The sequence below is a fragment of the Parus major genome, unplaced genomic scaffold (assembly GCF_001522545.3).
Source record: "Parus major isolate Abel unplaced genomic scaffold, Parus_major1.1 Scaffold288, whole genome shotgun sequence".
In the NCBI taxonomy this organism is placed as follows: Eukaryota; Metazoa; Chordata; class Aves; order Passeriformes; family Paridae; genus Parus; species Parus major.
This window is the reverse complement of record NW_015379270.1, coordinates 124,633-147,119: the sequence shown is the minus strand read 5'-3', so window position 1 is coordinate 147,119 and position 22,487 is coordinate 124,633. Positions and strand designations below refer to the sequence as shown.

Genomic DNA, 22,487 nt, shown 5'->3' with positions numbered 1-22,487 from the left:
AACACAGAGATGCTGCTCCCCTCTGTGGCAGAAAATCTGTGTGGAGCTGCCAGAACTGGGGGGGATAATTACAATTTTCCAACATATTAATGGCAAAAGGCAGCGTAGAAATGACTTCAGTGCGCTCCAGGGTGAGGATGAACCTCACAGACAGGGACAGGGACAGGCAGAGGTGCTGATTGCATTCTTTGCCTGTCTTCAACACAGATCAGGGCCCAAGGGGGTCCCAGTGCCCTGAGCTGGAGAACCATGGCTGTGACAAGGAGCAGCTCCCAGCTGACCCTGAAATCCTGCAGGATCTGCTGCTCCAGCTGGATCCCTACAAACCTATGGGGGCCTGATGGGATTCATCCAAGAATCCTCAAAGAGCTGCTGATATCATCACAAAGCCTCTCTTGATGATTTTGGAGTGGTGTTGGGAATCTGGAGAGGTCCCAGCTGACTGGAAGCTGGGGAACAGTGTCCTGATTTTCAAGAAGGGCAAGGAGGAGGACCCCGGAAACCACAGGCCTGTCAGTCTCACTTCAGTGCTGGGGAAAGTTACGGAGATTATTCTAGAAGGTGTTGAAAAACACCTGGAGGACAACACAGGTATCAATCACAACCAGCATGGCTACAGGAGGGGAAAGTCCTGCTTGGAAAATCTGATTTCCTTCTACAACAGGCTATCCCACCTGGATGGTAGAGGAAAGCCAGTCCATGTGATCTTTCTGGACTTCAGGCTGGATCTCAGCAGGGGAAGGTTCTTCCCCCAGAGGCTCCCAGGGAATGGGCACAGCCCCGGGGCTGCCGGAGCTCCAGGAGTGTTTGGACAGCGCTGCCAGGGATGCCCTGGGGGATTGCTGGGGGGTCTGGGCAGGGCACTGGAATCCTTCTGGGTTCTTCCAAGTCAGGATATTCTACGATTTTGTAAGTCCTGTTTTAAGTGATGGTGAAACCAAACCTTTATAATTACTGTCTAGTGCTATCAATGTATCATTTCTTGAGGGGGAAAAAAGCATTATTGCAACAGCAAAAAGTAGTTTAATTTTTTTTTTTACTATTATTTGCACCTGTGGTGTGGAGGAGGAAGGGAAGGGATGAAGAGAGGTGTTTGTCAGGTCTGAAAAACAACAGATTCTCAAACATTTTGTACTACTTTTATACCACTTCCAGGTAACAGATCTATCTACCAGTGCTCTCTTAAGGCTTATTCTTATACCTAAAAGGTTAATAGCATATGTTTCATGATATATAGCCCAAAGGTTCTATACCTCTGAAGCACATTTCTACCACTGAAGCAAAAATACCTATTTATACAGATCAGTAACGGTAGGAAAGTGCCAGGGTGCCAAGAAAGTCATCCTGTAACAACATACATCTTCTCCCTAGAAGCGCAAAAGAAAACCCAAATTGGCAATAACACATCACATGCTAAACCTGACTTTTCACAGAGCTGAGTTTCCCCAGTTTCCATTACACATCATGATGCTGGGGCTCTGCAAGCCAGACCAAGCAAATGTACCTGAAGCCTTTTGCAGAATGGCACAGGTTTCCATTTGTTGTTCCCCTGAAATGTTTCCTAGCTGAGCTCAGAGGCAGCTGCAGGGCTCTGACTGCCCTGGCTCCGTGTGCTGGGCCCCCCTCCCTGCAGCACGCTCAGATCTCAGAATATTCCAAGCTGGAAGGGGCCCCTGAGGATCAGACTGCAGCTCTCAGGTGAGTGGCTCACACAGGGATGGAGCCCCAAGCCCTGGGGTTTGTAACACCCTGCTCTGAGTCAGGGTCACCCCTCTGTGCCAGGGCAGCTCCTCCACACACACACAGAGGAGTGCTGTGGCTCTATCTCACCCAGCCCCAGATGGAAAGGGGTTATTTTGCAGTGGCTTTGGCATCCAGATCCTACAGTCTGCAATCCTGTGCTCCTACCCCTCCCTGGTGTGAGGTGCCAGGCTGCTCCTCCTGCACCACAGCCCCCAGCTGCCACCAGCCCAGACAGGAGCACAAAACCGGGGCTGGAAAAGCAGCAGGACAGCCCCACGTCACAACAGGCCCTGGAATGGATCACAACTGTGGATAAAAGCTGTTTTAGACCTGGAGTGTCCTCATGCAGTGCCCAGATCAAAACTGGGACTGCTGGACCCCCAGGCAAGCACAGCCAGGTGAGGTGACCAGGCTGCTGGGAGTGACAGCCAGGAGCTCAACAGGGGCTGCCCAGGATTCTGTCAACACCTCCAGCTGTTTCCTCCCAAGGGATTTTGCTGAGTGATGACTGGTTAAGCTTGGCTACAGGTCAATTCACCTCACTTCCAGTATGCCTGGTTAGATGGGAGAAGCAGGATGGATGGGGGAATGTCTCAGAATACCAAATTAGGGGGACAAACCACTTCTGCAGGAGCCACCAGAGACCTGCTGGGGCTGATGAGTAATCTACCACTGGAGCTGCTTTTTTACAGGCCTGGTTTTTCTTTTTTATGTTAATTAGCAACTTTATCTAAGGAATATCTCAAGTTTTTCCTTCACAGATTACATGAATTAATAGATATATCCAGAAGCACAAAAAGCAGGCTAAAGTTTACACCTGCAGTAATTGTAAAAGCCTTGAGATACTGTAGTTTTTATCAAATTTTACATGTGTGCAAAAGGCTTTAGAAATAGAACTAAAATTGGAACAACATAGACCCCTGCAAAACTCAAATTAAAAGGAATGAGCCAAGGCAGCATATGCCCTTTCCAAGAGGAAGAGAATGCATTATAAATCTGGGAATAAAGCCACCTAACTCCTGGCAAGACAGCATGGAGAAACAGATAATAAAGCAATCCTACCAATATGGTCACAAGACATTCAAAGTTAGAATTAATGTATCCTTTATTCATTATTAGAAATATAAATAGGTTTAATTTGCAACAGATTTTAAAGTGTTTCCTGGGGGGGTGGGGGGGTGGATTCAGCACTGTTAACCTGCAATACAGTAACAGAAAAAGTAGGTATGAAGTTGCCTTTGACTTGAAGCAATAGGCATTCAAAACCAGGAACAGCAGGAAAAGCTGACTAATTCTTAAGAACCTCAAGCCTCAGAAGCAGCAAAAGCAGCAGAATCTTCTCTCCATCACAAAATCCCAGAATGGTCTGGGTGGGAAGGGAACTCAAAGCTCATCCCATCCCACCCCAGCCATGGCAGGAACACTTTCCACCATCCCAGGCTGCTCCAAATCCATCCAGCGTGGCCTTGGGCACTGCCAGGGATCCAGGGGCAGCCCCAGCTGCTCTGGGCACCCTGTGCCAGGGCCTGCCCACCCTGCCAGGGAACAATTCCTGCCCAATATCCCATCCAACTCTGCCATTCCCTGGGTCCTGTCCCTCCAGCCCTTGGGAATTGTCTCTCTCCATGTTTCCTGCAGCTCCTGCAGGCCCTGCAAGGCCACACTGAGCTCACCCCAAAGCTTCTCCTGTGCAGGTGAACATTGCCAGCTGTGCCAGCCTTTCCTCCCAGCAGAGCTGCTCCATCCCTCTGCTCATCCTGGAGCCTCCTCTGGCCTGGCTCCAGCAGCTCCAGGTGCTCCCTGTGCTGGGCCAGCTCTGCAGGTTCAGCATCTGTGGGGTCTCTGGGAAGCCAGAGGGGCTCAGAAGCAGCTCTGGGTGCCCAGGAGGGGGATCCCACTGAGGGCCCTCAGACCAAGCCAACCTCATCCTCACCACCTCCATTCACCCAGAGCCAGTGACTCACTGGGGCACTGTGGGGGATAAAGAAGCCCAGAAACGTGGTGTGCATACCTTCATTTCTCACAGAGGCACCACCCAGCCATTATTTACTGAGCTAACTAATTATCCAGCCACCCATGCAGATAATAAGAATGCATTAAAGCATTTAAGATTCCTGTACAAGCCTGACACATACGAAGTGGCTGCCCTTCCTCAAAAGAAAATGAATGTTACAGGAAATAATCCATTGAGGAACGCTCAGCACATCTGAGGTAAAGGGCCAAGGTGGCATCACCTCAGCATCCAGGAAAAGAAAGGAAAACAAAGCTATGGGATGCCAAGGCATTTCACATTTTTATTGTATCAGCTTCTACTTCTAAAGAGATCATTAGATAAACAATTTGAATTAGCATTAGGTAGATGATAAAGGAACAGCTATTCAAAATGAACAGAATTAATACACAGAACTGCAAAATCTGGCACAGAAAAAGCAGGAGATTGAAGGTACTTAAGCTGACAGTAATCTGAAAAACCCAGCTGGTAAATTCAGTTTTACAGCAAGAAATAAGTTGTAACTGAATCTACACTTCACTGCAGTCCAGCACTGAAAGCACCCTTCCCTCCACACAGGCACTGCTCCAGGAGTGGGTAATAGAATCAAAGTCATAGAGGAAGTTTACAAAACACATAAAATAATCTGCTGGAAATAACACCAGGAATAACTCCCAGGGGATACAAGTGTCCTGTGTACTTGATGTAGTCCTGCTGTTTCAAAAAGAGTTCCTCGAGTCCAGCTGAGGATACCCATAACTTGGGAGCATGGAGGAAATAGGTTTCCATAGCACTACAAAACTGACCAGGGAGAATAATTTAGAGTAAGTTTGGAGAATGCAGCATCTGCCACCAAAAAGGCAGTTTTACATTCTCTGTGAAAAAGCCTTCACTAGAGCATATGGGGGGGGTACAGGTCAGGAAGATTTGCATAATTACCACCTCTTTCTCTCCACACACATTCCTGCCAGGCTCTCCTCACTCCCACAGCAGGTCCCTGAGCCCCTGGGGATGAGCAAAGCTGGCAGTGACAGCAGTGGGGAGGAGCAGGAGCCCACCCAGGACAGCCTGGGCAGCAACTTCACCTGTGGCTACCAGAGAGCCACACCTGCAAACCCACCCTCCCAAGAACATCAGCTTCTCCATGGGCTGCTGAAGACCCTGCCTGGCTCAGTGAAGGCCCTGAAGGAAGGAACACTCCCATCTTGCAGGCCATCAGCTCCAAAGGGCTCAGCTGCCCAGACACAAGGCAGAAGGGCTCACAACTGCTTTCTCCTCAGTTATTTCTTCATTAACTTCTCGTTTTCTTGGCTTTTTTCAGTCCAGTGACCTCTAGAATTTGGATTCTTTGACTCCTGGAGAGATGCCCAAAGAACTCATTCTGCCTCTAAGGAAATTCACAATTTGGCATTTAAGGGGAACAGTATCAAGTGATATGGCTGCAGTCTTATTTTATACTTGACATCAGAGTTCTCCAGTCACCTTCTTCCCCCAAAATGACTCGATAAAGAGTCCTCAAAGGAGAGGTTCAAAGGCACAGTAGGGAAGAGGAAGCCAGCCCCACATCCCACATTCCTCCCTACACAATCCAGGAGGCTGAGTGAGCAGGGATCCACACACAAACCCTTTGAAAAGAGGGAAATGAGCCACAGATGCAGAAGCCACCTGGGCAGTATCACACAGCCAGTTGCTCAACCTCTACACAAGCAGAATTAATTGCATTAATTCTGGGGTTTAGTCAAGAGGATTTGAGTAAAAAATAATGCATACTTAAAAGCAATGCACAGTACTGGGTTAAAAACCATGGGGACAGAATGTAAATGGAGGGAGATCTGACTTGGGCACCACTGACATTCACAGCTGCAATTCATCTGCTGGGAAGCCTGAAAGGAAAAACATCCATCAACTTCCAACACCAGACACAGGACAAAGTGTGTGTGCTACAAACAAGTCCCAGGGTTATCTTCCTACTCAGCAAACGGGGGCTTTTTAAAGCATCATATACCAATGTTGCAGGTAATATCAGAAAAGAAAATAAACTCAAAAAAACAGCTAAAGTCTCAAGAACATAATGAGATTGGTATCTCAAAGAGATTGCTGAAGTATCTCCAGCATTCCTTAAGATCTCTGTATGTATTTTAATTTGGGGAGGAATTATGCAACTACAGTCATATCAAGGCAATGTGAAAAGAAATTTAATAGTATCAGAATTATTTGAAGTTTTGAGTAGTTTAGGATAGTCAATGTTCCAACTCCCCCAAACTGCCCCTGTGTGCAGCCTCATGGCCAAATCTTCATCTGTCATCATATCAAAAAAGCTGCCTGCCACATTTGCAGGTGGGAACCTTACTCCAAAATTCAATCAATCAAAGGCAACAAAAAGTACTTTATGTTTTTGGGGTTTTTTTAAGGAATCCATCCTTTAAATACAAGGTCAAAATAAACTCCCTCAACCCCAGCAGATGAAAGGCAAGCTAGAAGGATGCTCTGGAGCAGTCATGGCAGCCAGGACTGACCCACCTGCATCCCCACGATGCTCCTCATCTCTGTCCAGTCACTCCCACGTCACCCACACTCCCTGTGCCTCACACACTTCACTCTCAAGCTACCACACCTACAGAGCTGAACAGATCCTAAAGCAAGAACCTTCTGTTTTCAGAGCCTTTTCCCCCCCAGAGAAGCAGCAGGCTTCATTTCCCCGGATCAGTCCGCAGGTTTCAGAAAGTAACTGATAACGTCAATTCACGTTATCATATTCAGCAAACCACAGCTGACAGCACCTCAGGCATATCAAAGAGATTCTGAGCTGAGAAGCAATTTTTTTCTTCTGGCCACATATGGCAGCAGTGGAGCACCCAATGAATGGCAAAAGCCTTGTTTCCTGACAGGCAGAGGTTACCAGGAACGCAGTGGAGTCGATACTCCATGAGTGGCTGCACATCCCACAATATTTGTGTTCACTCTGACACACACAATAAAGAAAAACACTCTCCGTTTGTGGAAGGCACAGGTATTTGTGAAAGCCAGCACAGAACCATCTGGGTTTGTTTCTTCATTGCCTACTGCTAATTTTGCACATGCCCTGGTTTTCCCTTTGTGGCTCGATGCCAATGCTTTTTTTAATTGGTGCTGAGAGAAATGCACCTTTTAGCCCACCTTTGCAAGGCAGCTCCTGGCCTGACAGCCTCTGGCTTTGCTGCTGTTATTGTAAGGAAACTACTCTTCTAGAATGCCTGTTCAGCAAAAATAATTTGTGAGGATCCAGTCTCCAAAGTCACAAAGTGTTTTCAGAAAGCCTGAGCAGGTTTTTCACCCTGCCATACACAAGCTGGCTCTGCTGCTTCCCCTCTAACTCCCATCCCTCCTGCTAAAGAAACGTGTCCCTGTGTATGCCAGGAGGAATCCAAAGTTCTCTCCTCTATTTCAACAGCTTTCCAAAATACAGCTTAAGCCTCATCCTTTTCTCAGACATGAGAAGGATTAAGTCACTCTTCTGCCTCTATTTAAATTCCAGAGGGCTGCCACTATTTGGATAAGCCACAAATGCTAATTATTCTGTATTGATTCTGTTGACTTTCTGGGACAAAGGAGGTCTGAAGCCCCAGGACACATTAAGAGTATTACAGAACATCAGCTTTCTTACACAGGATAAAACAGGTTAAGCAAGAGCAGAGTCTGGATAATAAACACTACATCCAGAAGAGAATATCCAGGCTTCCATCAGGACCTTTACAGCAGGAGCTGTAAAAAAGACAAAGAGGTACTGGAAAGGGAAAAAATGAAAGAGCACAACAGGTTTTGCATGTCATGGGAGCACTGGAGAGGAGACAAGTGGTGCCACACAGCCACAGGGATATGTATATACATGGACAGTGACTGCTCCCCTTCTTTCCCTTCATCACCTCCTGAATCCCATCCTGCAGATGGAACTTCATCCAGAGTTTGTAGTAGATGAAGGCAAAAGAAAAAGATAAGAAGTCGAGGACATGAGATGCAAGTTTGTCATTGCAATACAAGAACTGTGGTATTCCAGCTTTGTAGTAATTCCATCATCCCTTTCCTCCAACGAATTGAAAAGCCCAGTTGTGTGTGTAATACTTCTGCACACTGAGAGCATGATCCTGCTGGAGGCTAAAAGACTGTTTATCCACAGATCAGCAGACACTGTGCAAACTTACATGCTCCATTCCATCCATACTCCTCGAATTTGACTTTGAGAGACTACTCAAGTATCACCAAATGGAACTGCATTAGGGGTGACTACATATTTGATCTTATGTAGGCAGATAAAGTTCAAATATTTTTCCACAAAACAGTAGAATTCAAATGAATTAAGCCATGAACCACAATGTTAAAGCAGAATTCATGCACAGCATTAGAGTGTATTTATGTAAAACCACTTACAGCTCAACAGAAATAAAACACTGCAAAATGCCAACCTCCATACCACAAACGAGGCTGTACACATTATTATTGCAGGTTTTCCCTGCACCAATCTTAAATGTTATTTGATCAATAGGAGATTAAGAAAGGTTGAGATTTATAATGCATTATCAGAAGACCAGAATGTGTTAACACTGGAGACAGACATAAGCCTGACAAGAAAGGAAAACCCAGGTGTTTCACCAACAGAAAACCAAAGGGTGACAGGGAAAGGAGGGACCAGGTGGGATGAGAGCCTTCACTGGCACTCAGAGTATCCCCAGGACTCAATTCCTGTTCAGAGCCAGCACTGGAGCTCAGCTCTGCTGCACAGCTGGCTGCAGTGAGCACTGTAAGTGAGGGCAGCCACCTTCCCTCTTTTACATACATTAAGAGTCTGTAACAAAAATGCTGCAAAGCGTGGAAAGGCTGCAAGGGTGAGTTCTGCTGTACAAGGCAGTTCAGAACAAGTCCCAGCTGCTGTCAAATCTATTCAATTTAAGAGAGTTCTTGCTGGCAGCTCTGCACCAAACAAGCAGCAAAGGCTGAAGGCAGTGGATGGAGCTCAGCAGTGATTTAAGACTTCAAGAGACTTCTCGGCTCGTACTGGAACCAGACCTAAGGTGTGAGTGCTGGGCTTTGCTGGGATTCTCTCAGGAGGCACTCAGCCAGCCATAATGCTTCTTTAAGAGATGCATCTGCACAGCACAAAAACTGTCTTGGCTGTGGAAAAGCATCCAGGACTTGCAAGTTGTGCCGTTGGCATCAATGGCTGCAGTGGTGTGCAAGGGCAAGTTGTTTGGGGTGTTTAAACCAGCAATTCCACATCAACATTGGGACAAGCTCAGGGAAACCACTGGGAGTGACAGGGAAGACTCTGAAGAGCTTCAAAAACCAAAGATCACAAGATCTTACAGAACTTCGCATGAGCTGGACTCTTAAGAACTGAAACTCCATTAAGTCCTTGTATTACTCCCTAAGAAAGAGAAGGTGCCAGAACATCTCCTGAAAACCCCACACTAAGTCCCAAACCAGAATAGTGTTGGGTGAACACCTGGAAGCTTGATTCTGCAGCCCAAAAATGCCTGACTGACAGAGTGTGAAGTTCTCACCATCTTCATCTGGCTTCAGTCCAATGATGCTGAAATATTTACTCTATGGCAGCCTGTAAGCATTCAACTTAAAACTCTTATCACTTCAGAAATGTTCTGTTTTTAAAAGCAGCATCTTTGTCAAAGCAATAATGTCAATGGAAATCAGGGCCCAGCATAGCTGGGCATAGCTCTCTACTGAGCACAGCTCTACATAGCACAGCTCTCTACTGAGCAGCAAAGTCCATGACAGGAAAACCCATCCAGGCTTTCAAACCCCATCCATCACGTCAGCATTCAGGCATCTTAAACTGACAAACAATATTAAAAAAGAAAGCATAGATTATCTCAAGGCAGAATTTTTATCAGCATCTTTATCATCAACACAGATCAGTGTGCCATTTTAATTCACATCTATTCTCAGAGAAACAGATGCTTTCATTAAAAGGGCTATGCAAGAGCCCTTTCAGTATATAGATACTTGCTATAAATGAATTTTACAGTCATGTGAAAATTCACATGTTCCTTTCCAAGCTTGGATCCTTGATGGGAATACAAAACTGTGGATCAACATTATTAATAGGCAAATTCATCATGAAAACACATCTCCATTCTGTAAATTGCAAGTGTGTCAGGAGTAGAAATATCCTTTGCTGGTAGTTCTGAAGACAAATGATTTCTCCCAGCAGATATTGAATAGATAAGCCAGGCACTTTCCTGCCCAATCACCTCCAAGCATCAGAGATGCTCAGAGAAGCTTAGGAAAGAAAAGCAAAATAGTGCAATTAAGGTTGAGGAAACAGCACTTTTGTGGAGTATTACATTCCCCCAACTGCACTGAACACAGACACAATGGTGCAAACTAAGCATTTAGCAAGTTATGGGTCCACCAGGTCCAAATCCAGCAGTGTTGGGACCTTCTCTGGAGACCCCAAGATCCAAACCACGCTGGCCTGCAAGAGCTCCCCAAGGCAGAGCAGAGCCCCAGCCTGGGCTCAACCACCTCCCTCACCTTCAAGCTGTGCCATAACTGCACAGCTTAAAATCTAACACAAAAAGAAACACAACCCCCACCCCCAAACAGACCCTGCTGTGGTGCTCAAGCACTTGAGGCCAAAGAGAAGATGGAAACCAGGGAAAATAAAAAGCCATCCTGAAGTGATGTGTGCCTGGAACGCCTGCTCTGAACCAGCTCCCAATGGCTTTTCTCCATTTGCTGCCAAGCACCTCTAATGCAATCCAGACAGTCAAGGACACAGTCAGAATGTTAATATGAAAGCATTAAAATTCCCATTGAAATGGGACCTGTCAGGCTACTTTATGTAACATGATTTATCGTTTCCAAATGTAGTAACAAGGGATTTTATTGTACAAGAGCATGTGGTACACAATGGGGCTCCGGGTCCGCATTCCGCACTCGCCAAACTACAATTCCTGACAATGTTTCTGCTGGTACATGGCTGAGTTACTGGTGTGTGCATGAAAGGGGAGCTGAATGCATTAGAAATTGATGGGGTACAGAATAGACTGAAAATGAGAGCTCTCTGCACTTCCCTGTGCATACTAAACAGAGCCCGACACCTCCGACCACGGCTGCCTCGTGGAAAGGAGCCCAACTGTGCCCAGCCCTCAGGGCTCCTGCACCAGGCAGTAAAAATTGACTGTCAAAAGCTTAAGGCAGCTTTTCTTACCAGTCTTACATGTCAGTCAGATAACTGATGTCTTCTGCAAGTTCAGGGCACACTGAGAGCACACTGGAAACCGCTGGTTACATTTCCAGGGCATGGCCTGTGCTTTCTACCCTGCTAAACCCCAAACCCCTTCAAAGCCCGGCCCCAAAGGCACCTAATGCAGGGTTTGCCATGTGTAACCCAGAGCTGACAGCAAGGCAGGCTGCCCAAGTCCTGTGCTAATGACACCCAGAGGCTTACAGCACAGAGCACGTACCTGTCACAACCAACTTTGTGGATTCCTGTGTCAGTGACACATTTTCTTACTTCTCAAACACAGGAATTTTTCAGCTGTCAGCCCACTGGGGGTTTTTTAATGCATTTCAGTAGTTTAGATATCCATGTATTTTCATTGGAGTTATGTTAACTTTGAGGCAAAGCTGAGCAGCACAGTACAGAAAAGCAGAGATGTTGGCTGTACCTCCAGTGGGAGAGGAGTCTCACCAGCTGCCAGTGCAAAGGCAATGCCAGGATAAACTGGTAGCAGTGTCAAGAAATATACAGCTTCATCCTTTTTAGTTGGAGCAAACTGCAACAGGTCAACATGTAGCCACATGAGATCACAGAGTCAGACCCATTGTATTTTCTGATATTTCTTACTAGCTTCTTCATTGATTGCACTATTAATCTTGACATCATTCTGTTCGATGCTTTGCTCTGCCCTCTTGCCCTGCCTAAGTTTGCAATCAATGTTCAACTAAACTCAAATATGCTTTGAAATTTCTTTGTTTAATTAATAAAATACACACCAAGAATGCCTGACTGCCACAGATCATACAGAAGATCTGGTCTTGCCATCTGTGAGTTATGTTACAAACTTAGCTGGAACTGATGTGGTCCATTTACTGCATTCCAGGCAGTTGATCCCAGAACCAAGACCTTGGACTACTCTGCTTTTACAAAGCTACTCAGAATCAATAATGGATTTTGGCCTTCCCCTTCCAGCTCTGCTGTTCATCACCAGCAGCAAGAATCAAGCTTGCTCCAAGTAAGAAAACCCAAATGCAAATAGGCTTCATGCTATTTCAATCCAGGAGGGATCTGCAATGCAAGTTTAAAAAGGAAAACTATTTTCAGTTGGAATTGTGAGAAGTGAGCAAAAGCCATAATGGAAAAGAGCTCTCCCCAGGAGAAGGGGGAAAGGAGGGGAGAAAGCCAGAGGATCAGATGCTACAATTAAGGGATGAACAGTTGGGATTTCAAAGAATGTAGCTTATAAACCAAGAAGCTGGGTCATGAAGTGGCTGATGAAGTTCAGTGGACACAAGCAATGAAAGCCCATCTCACTTAACAACCACAGAAACACTCCTGCCACTAGCACGACTTCTCTTGCCATTTTCAAGAGCATGGTCAGAAGTGCCTGAGCTGCAGACTGCCAGCACTGGGGGGACACATGGGGCAAGGTAAATTAAACAGCTCCTTTGTTCCTGTCCTTCTGCCTGCAGGATCCACTACTGACCACTGTCTGACAGGATACTGGCCTTGACATAAAAGATTTAGTCTGACCAAGATGCTCTTGAAAACAGCAAGAAAAGTTGTGCTAGACAAAAAAGGAAATCATACACGCACCAATCTGAGAAAAAGGAGATTCAAACTTCTGTAACAAACTACAAGCAAATCTTGCCCTTCTTTTAAGGGCACAATCACAGGATTCATCACTGTGCCAGCAGATGCAGTGGGGGTCAAGAGATCCTACAATTCAGTTTATTGCCAAAAACTGTTATTCAGCTAAAAACTTCTGCCACACTCCATAATACAGCCACCAATGCTTCCAGACTTACAGACCTTCAAGGACAGCAACAGAGAAATAGTTAAACTCTGGGTCCAAAACACTAAACTTTGAGTTATAAACTGTCTAGAAATCATTCTACTGCCAGAGAGCAGAAAGAAAGCTCAAAAGAAGTCACTGAAGAGGAGGCATTTAAAGTTAGAAAGGAAATCTGCCTCAAGACAGTCCTGTGCTTCAGCCTTTCCAGTGTATTCCTCATCCAATCTTCTCTGAATTTTTACACTTGGCCAATAAATACCTCTTACTGTAGCACTTGGATAGGATTTATGATGCACTGCAAGTGCTGTGCAATTAACAGATTTAATGCCCAATTCACTTCCTCCTTCAAAGGGAGACTGGAGGAAAGCATCCCAGGAGCTGTGGGTATATCATACATATACATGAAATGACATTTCCTCTGCCACTACTCTAAGTCAGCACATCCCTACTCTTCCTGCAGATGTATCAAACCATTTTCACTGTTTAGATTCCCAACTATTAGTCATTCTTCAGCTTAATCACAGAAGGGTTTACAGTATGGATTTTTACACACCATCCCACATTTTCACCATAATTTATCAATTGCTTTTTCCACTCCATTTCACTGAATTTCTAATCTAATTTCCCCAACTACACTGTCTACAATCATAACATAACAGTGACTTTAAAAAATGCAGTATGTTCCACTAATTTCACAATGTGTTAAAGGAGATAACAGAGGGAATACATTCTTTCCATCTCAGCCTGATTACTTTAACTTGCCTATCAGAGACAAAAGCACATGGCTGAGGAGGAGGACAGGCACTGCTGTGAGAGGAAGCCAAAGCTCTGCACTCTCACATGGCTATTGACCAACTTTCAATGACACAAATGCCACCAACTCCTCCATGCAAGACCGAGCATTTGCCTCTTGCACACGTTAATTACCCATTGGTGGCTGCTCCATTCGGAATCGTGCTGACAGGGCTCCATCCAATCCAGCAGCACATTTGAAGGATTATTGCTGATGCTTCATAGACTCATAAAACACCCTTCTCAAAGGAGTTTTGAGTGGTACAACTCTGTGCTTTGCTCCCCAGCTGCAGTCTGAAGTTCTACAAAATGTCAATGCTGAGCACAAGCTACTTTCACAAGCAATTAAGACAGACTACATGAATACCTAGCTCAGCCCGCAGGCTACATCAGACTTGCCTTTCAGTTTTGTTCAATTACTTTGCCCTTCTCTTTGGTAAACAGAAATCCTTGTTTTCCTTTCTCTCTGCCACACACACTGCATCTGTTCTCCAAATTCCACCACCCCAACCCACACATGGCAGCCTCTGGGCCAGTTTTGCTCTATGTTGAAATCACTTGGGCCAAAAGATTTGAAGGTAAGGTTCTTGATGCAGCAAGGTTCCTAAATAAGTACTACTGTCTAAAAAAGGTGTCTCTGAACTCAGTTGCACCTCAAACAAGTTCAAAATCGTAAATAAGACTTCATCTCCTCCCAATAAGATTTCTTCAGACTTGCCACAGTGCCACAAGCCACACAGTTGGCTTAAGTTGTTGCCATTTCTGCAACTTTATTTCTGAAATCAGCTTGGACAGCATTGAACTCTGACAATTTTATGTAGTCTCATCTATAATCATACAATATCCTGATCTCACCTCTCAACACAGCAAGTTCTTCAGTTTAAAACCCACTGGAACAAGAGCAAAGGGGCAATGGAGGGGAAGGAAGTCCAATATTGCACCATGATGCCCTCAAATGCAGCAGCTCATCCACATGACATGACACTTACTCCAACCGTAGAAACACACTCAGGCTTCACACACTGTGTGCACATTCAGTGTCTAAACACTGGAAAAGAACTGCCCAGAGCCCAATATTTACACCAAACTGCTCTCAGATTTTTTTACTACATCTTCAACTTCATACATCACTTCTACTCTAACTGAGTAGCAACAGTAATCAACTTGATTCTGACAACTCATGCTTTCAGCTACAAAGATGACACAGTTAAAGTTTCCAAGAGTCAACAGAAGTGAAGTAGAACTTTTTGCATAAACCCAGTCACCTTATGTAAACCGAGGTTTGAATTTCTCTATAAAACAATGCCAACAGTCAAAAAATAGAAACAGAAGCAGTGCCAAAGGGTTAACACTTTATGATGACAACACTTGGTTGGAAGACTGGAGATCAATTTTAAGTAGGTTTCATCCCACCCCATGACGAACCTTTCAGGACCACTTGTTCAAGTTCTGTTTGGGACAGAACGGACCAGCTTTGAGGGACATGGCTTCAACCCCGTATTTCAGCTGATGCCATGGAGCTGCAGCCCAAAGGGAGCCAGCAGAGAGGGGTACTCACGTTGCCCATGTACTCGGAGAGCAGGTCCTGCAGGGCCTGGCGCACGGCGTTGCACTCGGCCACGATGCGCTCGCGGCGGTCGTCGCGCGTGCAGGACGAGTCGGCCATGAGCGCTGCCCCGCTGATGATGCTCTCCAGCCGCTCCTCCAGGGACGGCCGGAACCGCTCCTCGCTGAACGTCGAGGGGTCCACGATGATTTGTTTCTGGTAAGAGAAAAAGTGCTGCAAATCAGTCGCTAGCCCAGGTGATGCCTTAGTATTTAGCTTTTATATTTTTCAAATCTTGTAGTGCTTTAGTCTCTAAAACTCCTTATGGAGTGTTAGCTACCGCCTTTACATTTTGGTCAGCCGAAACAATTCCTCTCTGGGCCTGAAACTCAAGGACACCTCACTGTCTCAGGCCCTGAGAGATGTAAACAACAGTGAACTGGGCAGGGGGCAAACCTGGAGTAAACAACTTCATTACCTGAAACTGTAATTGGAGTATGAACCCCTGAGATTATAATTGTTTGAAAAACTCCTGACCATCATCCATCCTGGGTGCAGCCCCTCTCGGAGACTTCTGACTGCCCAAGGTGTATCTATTGAAAGCCTTCAATAAATACCCACTTTTATTCTCTTAATCTCATCTGGCCTCTGCTCTAGGTAGCCACTCTAAGGCTCAGAACAGTGCATTACTGTTAAATCATGCACACAATCAACACTTAGAGTAACTCCCTGGTCAGGCATTAAGAGGCAAACGACACCATTTTGGCACTGAGGAGGATTTTCATGAGTAGTTTTGTAAAATTACTAAGAGGTTTCCCGGCAGATTATATTGCTACTCATTTCTTGTGCTGCTTTGACAGCTAAACAAAACTTGGCCATAGGAAGCCTTGTTATATGAATGGCAAAAATCAAATGTGCCAACAAAAATAAGGTTCAAGGTACAGAACTCTTCCTAATGACATGTCAATTTGGACGGGCCTTCACTAGTTAACTTGTCAGATATAATTATCCCATCATGAACAAGAAAACAAACATCCAAAATTGGCTCTATGCATTGTGTTCTGTTGCCCTACTTTACACAGTCTTTCTTCTCTTCAGTGTTAGGCAGGTAAATACAACTGTATTCTCGAAAATTCCCCACGTGAAACATCAACATAAAGGTTTCAAATCACACCAAAATCAATTTCTTCATTACAATTACTGCAGATTTCTCTTGCCACAGTGTCAGCAAGCACAGCTCATACCAAGAGACTCGGGGCAGAAACAGCAGCACTGATGTATCTGCTCCCAAGTGGCCAACACTACCACCCATGGAAGCTCCCCAGGAAAGGCTGCACACTATTTATCACCTTTGAGTACTTTCAGGTGATTTGTTTAAACATATTTGTAATTTAATAAAGAAAAATAATTTGGCCATTTCACAGTTTGGTTTGTTTAGGTCTTGGTTGGGCTGTTTCAGGGGTGGAATTTGTTAATTCTAAAAGAAGCTCCAAAGCTTTTTGAAATGGGAATTTTTTCAGCCAGTCTGTGTTCAAGCTAACCTCAGCAGCCACGTCACAACCACCTCCTCCTGCCAGGCAGCACATTTCCCAACCCTATGGAGTAAGCAGGCAGCCATCACAGCAGGATGAGAACATGGCATGTGCTCTCCAACGTGCTCCCTCCTCATTCTTCCCAGAACTTTTAGCCATTGGCTAATTCAATGGTAGTGTGCAACCTCTCCAGAACTGCACCGCCAAAAAAAGAGAGATAACAATCAGCTTGTTATCTTCTGGTAGCCATTTCATATTTTACCATCACTAGAGTATCTGGGGGCATGTGTGCTCAAAACCTCTATTACAGGAGTGTAATAACACTCAAGCAGCAGCAGGAAATGAAGTGCAGGGATAACATCTGCCAAGAACCTCAACACATTTGTTTTGTCAGCCTCCTTTGGCAGGGATGAGACAAAGCTATCGTGAAGCTGGCCTGCTGATCAGGCACTGCTGCTATTAGAGAGACTCACAAAGTGGAATTAAAAGTTCAAAAAGTTTTATGTGAACTGCAACACTCAAAAAGTAGTCTGCAGCTACTGGAAAGTTTGTATAGTAAAATAGGGTGACTTGTCAGAAATCCCATTAGCTGGTTTGAGCTGTACAAGTCAGTCCACAAACCTGAAACTGAATTGCTTCTTCACTGCCAGCCCCTGACACGGTGCTGCTGCTGCAGGGCTGCCTTCCCCTCCCACGGGCACCCATGAGAGCCTGCAGCCCCTCGGGGCTACCCTCAGGCACACTCCAAAGGCTTACTGAGCATCTGATGGAACTTCAGGCAGGCAAACTCAAAACTGAAGCCAGTCACAGAGATCAAGACAGCCATGACATCCTCTTGTTACCCAAGAGATCACAGGGAAAGGCTTCCCCCATCAGGCACAGGGAGAACTCAAACAGAACTTTATCCTGGCAAAATACACGTGGCAGAAAGGGAGGAACAAGAGCAGCAAGAGGAAAAAAGAAGGTGAACAAAATCTGGCAAAACCACAACTATTAAATGCCTTTTGAGTGATGGCTTTGCAATATTAAATAAAGTTCTAGAGTAAGTTAGTGCCGCAGTGTTTAAAATTCAGAGGATGAATCAGGTAGACACCAAATCCTGGCTTCAAAAGGAAAGCCATCTCAGTAAAAATGCATGGCTGTCCCCAGCAACGTGCTGAATGCAAGATAAAGAACATGACAGATCAGTACAACATATCAGTGTGAAACGACTTCATTTCCAACCAAAGATTGTATTAAAACTTCCCACTTCGTGTTCCTCTCAATAGGTAGTTTCAGCAATTCCAAATACATGATTCACTTTGAATAAATCACTTCTGTCACCTCCAAGAATACATTACATAAATATATTATGAAATAATCAATTTCAAACAAACCATCTAATGTAGCAGTAGGCTAACTGCTATTTCAGAGCTAGTTTAACTTGACAGCCTTCCATCACCAAGAACCACATATATAACTTTCTATATTCCATCAACCCTAGTTTGGAAAATGACTTATTTAAAAAAGCATACTTTGCCTACAACTTGCTGCACTTCAGTAGAAAATCATCTTCCAGGCAATAGCAATAAAAGCAAGCTGTGGCTAACAAACCAAGTGAACAAACATGAGAGTTAGAGGGTTTTTCACAGCAAGATTCTGTCCTTTATGATACTGAATTGTATCTCCATTTGTCTGTTCAGCCCAGAAATAGGTTTTGCACCTTTAAAACTAGATCTGAGAGTGAAGAGGGGGAGAAGGAGAAGTGGTGGAATGCCTGAGGTGGCTGTATTGAGAAACAGAGATAAGAGCTTCTGCTTCCCTTCTCACAGTGTTGTCTGCAGCATGGACAACGGGACAGAGCCCTCCTTTGCCTTTAGTTTTTTAGCTGGCTGAGGCAGAGAAGTTCCCTGAAATGTGGCTTTTCTTTTTCTTGGAACTGATCGGCCCTGCTCTGGACTGAAAACCCAGACAAACCCCAGGAGCTCACACCTGGTGCCCACCAGGACTGAGAGCACTGAGGGACTGATGAGAGACTGAACAAGCTGAGCTACACCCCACCACAAGGACTTGCTGAATTTGCCATCTCTTCAGAACAGCAAGAAGTTTCATTGCTTAATATTATTCTTTTATTTTTAGGGTTATATACTCTGCTTGTTAAACAAACAGTTTTTTTCCCACTTTTCTCCAAGGAAATCTTTTCCCAAACCAGCTGAGGGAGGGGCTGCTTGCATCTGTTTTCTAGATAGACCCGTTAGGAAGTCTCCTCCCAGATTTGCCCTAAAGCAGGACAGGTTCCAACTCACATCGAAGTTGTTGAGGGCGTATGCCAGCTCTCCACCCCCGCCCTGCTGCTGGGCAGCGTCGTCCGAGGCGGTGGCCTGGGCGGCGTTGGAGATGCCGCTGACCGCCTGCTGCAGCTGCTTGTAGATCAGGTCCCTGTTGGCTTTGTAGGCAGCGACGTCAGGGTGCTGCAGGCAGGCCTGGGATGCTGTGTACAGGATGGGAACGTTCTTCTGCAGGATTCCTCTGGCTGCCGCCATCTGATCGCGGTGACCCACATCTTTCAACTCCTGTTAGGAAAGTTCAAGGGGAAAGAGAAGCATTTGAGAGCGCTGCCCACATTCAACGTCCATACGCTGTCTCCCCGCATCTTCAAGAGACAGGCAGGTTCTTTGCCTCAAATCTGCTCAAATCTGTCTGCTGACTATTCCTGTCCTTAAGGGCTCAACTAATTGCAGAACACGACAGCTTTATAAAGCCAAGATGCAACAACACTGCAGGGCAATTCACAACACCACAATTCAAAACCTGACGTTGGATTTTTGTTCCTCTGCAGCAGAGGACCAGCATTTTAAAAGCTGTCCTGTCTTGCACTTGCAGATGAGAAGCAAGATCATCTTTAATTTAAACTCCCAGGTTCACAACCAGAATGTTTTCTTTAATCACACCTAGAAGATGGCATTTACTCTCCTCAAGAGACTCAGGTACTTAATTTCAGAAGAACAAATATATCATCTCATTCAACTTCTTGTTCACCTGCAATGAGACAAAATTAATCCAATGACTGTAATTACCACTAATTCAAGATTAGTGAGCAAGTCCATAAGTCTTTTCCCAAACACTCTGTGCTGTAATTCTCTAAAGCACCATCACCTCTGTTTTGGAACAGAGCACCATGATCAGATAAAGCCTCCGAGTCCAGCACAAGCAGTAAGTTCATAAAAGGAGGAACAACCACAGTTATTAGCAGCAGCAGGATTTCAAAGTTACCTCTTAAATCTAACAAAGAGGCAGTGAAAATGAAGACAAGGACTGCCTTATTGAGAAAAGGGAAAAAAATTCTGTCAGACTCTCTAAAATGAATGGGCAATAGCTGACCTCTGTAAGGTACACACTGAGCAGGGAGGGCACTCCAAGCAGGCACAGAGATTTAGAGATTTTGTACAACCACTTCCCATAGTGTGGAACAATCCATCACAAAGCAGTTTTAGAGCATTTATTGCATTGCCATCACAGCCCTACTCCCATTTACTGCAATCAGATTTGAGATACATAACCAACTGGCAATCCCTTTTTGACTGGACCCAGCTTATTTTCTAAGACAAATCTGTGCAAAAAAAAACCCCCAAGCAGTGTCAGAGGTGCATAAGCAGTTTTGGTTTGTACGTATCTACAGAACAAAGAGGCAAAAAATGCTCTAAAAGAATTATGCTATTTCTGATAAGTTAAACTGCCCACACCTCTGCTTTCTTCTGAAAACTTAACTACACAAGAATGAGTCACACCAGCGCTGTTGAACAAAACAAATTTCACACGCAATTTAAGGCTAAGCACAAACTATCCAAACACAGAACATACCCACAACAAACAGGAATTTAAACCCCCACTCCAGTGGGGGGTTTCAGTGCAAGACCAGTGAGCAGCACCACTGGATTCCTCAGGAAGCTGTAGCTGTGCCCAGCCATGGCTTCTGCTGCTCCCCGTGCACGTGGGCAGGTCCAGCCCGTCTGTGAGAGCCACAACAGCAACAGGGGCTAGTGCAGAGTGCCCAGGACTGGGACACATCTCAGCTCCCTGTCCTCACCCACACCTGCACTGCTTCAAAACAGGGACTGCAGCTCCTGGGCAGCAACATGTCATTGAGGCACTAAAACACTGACAAAATCAAATGTTGCTATGAACAAATTCCATCAGAAGCAGCACCCTACAGCCAAGCAGACTTTTCTTGCTTACCAGGAAGTTGCTAAACATGGCAGAGCACAACATAAAATACTCAGCAATAATGTAAAAAAATTAAGTAAAAATTATTAACAGAATAGGTAGTGTCTAAGAGCAGCAAGGCTGCCTTATTTTGGAAAAGAAAAATAAGAATTAATGGACAGAGGAAAGTGGCCACACTATACCTGTTGTCTTTTGGCTGCCATTATGTTAAGCTTGTCCACTTCTGGTTTGAGGGCTTTGTACTGGATACCCAAGTCCTGCTCTGTGCCAGCATTTCTTAGCTTCAAGATACCATCTTCCACCTAAAAGAATATATATTCACATATTTTTCCAAGCAATACAGTCTACAGGTCAGGAGGTACTTCAGAATGTATTTCATGCCAGCCAGACAAAGCAATCTTCCTCTGCTCCCTATTATTTTTTGGAGAGACACTTTAAAGGCTAATAGGACACAGTGCTTAGCTACTATTTCATAGTCACCAGCAACCAAAGACAGTCAAGTACACACATTTGAAAGAGCATGAAGGAGCCCAGGGCCCTGGCAGAGCCATATCAGTGGCCAAAGGGCACAAGGAGAGTCCTCAAAGCTCATTTGCAAATGAAGACCCGGTATCCAATGTCATTTCACTTCCAATTCTGCACAAACCACTCACCTACCCTGTTGCTCATGGGCTTCCTCAAACAGTCCACTTTCATTTTTATTTAGACTGCCAAACCTACTCATCCCTAGTAGCTGCAAAGGAGTACTGGTTATACGAAAGCCAAATTCTGTAAGATGAAAGGGCTGGCTCTCGCCTGCAGCTGCAGACCAAGGCTCAGTTGGTCTCTGTACTAAAAGTTCAGAACAGAGTGCAGCTCAATGTCAAAAGCTACTGACAGTTGAATATAAAAATGAGTGACACACACCCACTGCACACATTCTGCTGAGAGAAAAAACCCCAGACCCTCCCCACATTCTTCTGAGAGGAAAAAGACCCGCAGGCCCCCCGCGGCAGCAGGGAGCCGCTGCCAGCGCACGCCCCACGGGGTCACACGCACGGCGGGCGCCTGGCAGAGCACCCCCAGCACTCCAGGCACAGCAGAGCCCCACACTTACAACTTTGAGCTGAACCAGCAGCTTGTAGACGTCTGCCATGTCAGCCAGGATGAGCAGGCGGGTGACGGCAGAGAGCAGGGCGCGCGCGGCCCGCACCATGTTCCCGCGCTTCACCGACGAGCAGGGGTCGTCTGCGAACTCCCCCGACGCACTCTTCATCAGGTCACCTGCAGGGGAACAGCAGGGGCTGGCTTCAGCACCACCCAGCACAGCCTCAGCTGCTGCAAGGGCTCCTAAGCCAACCTGAGTCTCTAAAACAAAGCGTTTGTGAAACACAGCCAACAGTTCATGCTGCTACCTCTAAGTACAGCTACCACATGGCATTGGGGCAGAGGGGCTTGTGCAGGGAGGAAGGGCTGGGAAACCACACTTTGGTCCTTATTTTCATTTGTACAGGTGTTCCAGCATGCCAGAATTCTCTAGAGAGGCGAATTCAGCACGCCTTTGCAGGGCTGCAGTTCTTCCCCAAGCTCCGATGCTTTCAAAGCCTGAGCAAAAGCTTTGATTTGTGTGCATGTAGGAGTTAAGCAGAAAGCAGCAGAAAGCCCTGTAAACACACAGCGAGCTGCCACAG

General features: G+C 45.5%; 1 protein-coding gene across 1 annotated transcript in view; it reads right to left on the bottom strand.

Moving 5' to 3' along the window:
* The window catches only part of CTNNA1 (catenin alpha 1), a 117,702-nt gene that overhangs the window by 70,332 nt on the left and 24,883 nt on the right, over positions 1-22,487 (bottom strand). The window contains exons 4-7 of the mRNA XM_015615852.2: positions 21,914-22,080; positions 21,000-21,119; positions 18,900-19,166; positions 15,095-15,298 (exon numbers count right to left, since the gene is read on the bottom strand). Of these exons, the coding sequence (XP_015471338.1) occupies positions 15,095-15,298; positions 18,900-19,166; positions 21,000-21,119; positions 21,914-22,080 (758 nt within the window). The remainder of the gene's footprint in view (positions 1-15,094; positions 15,299-18,899; positions 19,167-20,999; positions 21,120-21,913; positions 22,081-22,487) is intronic.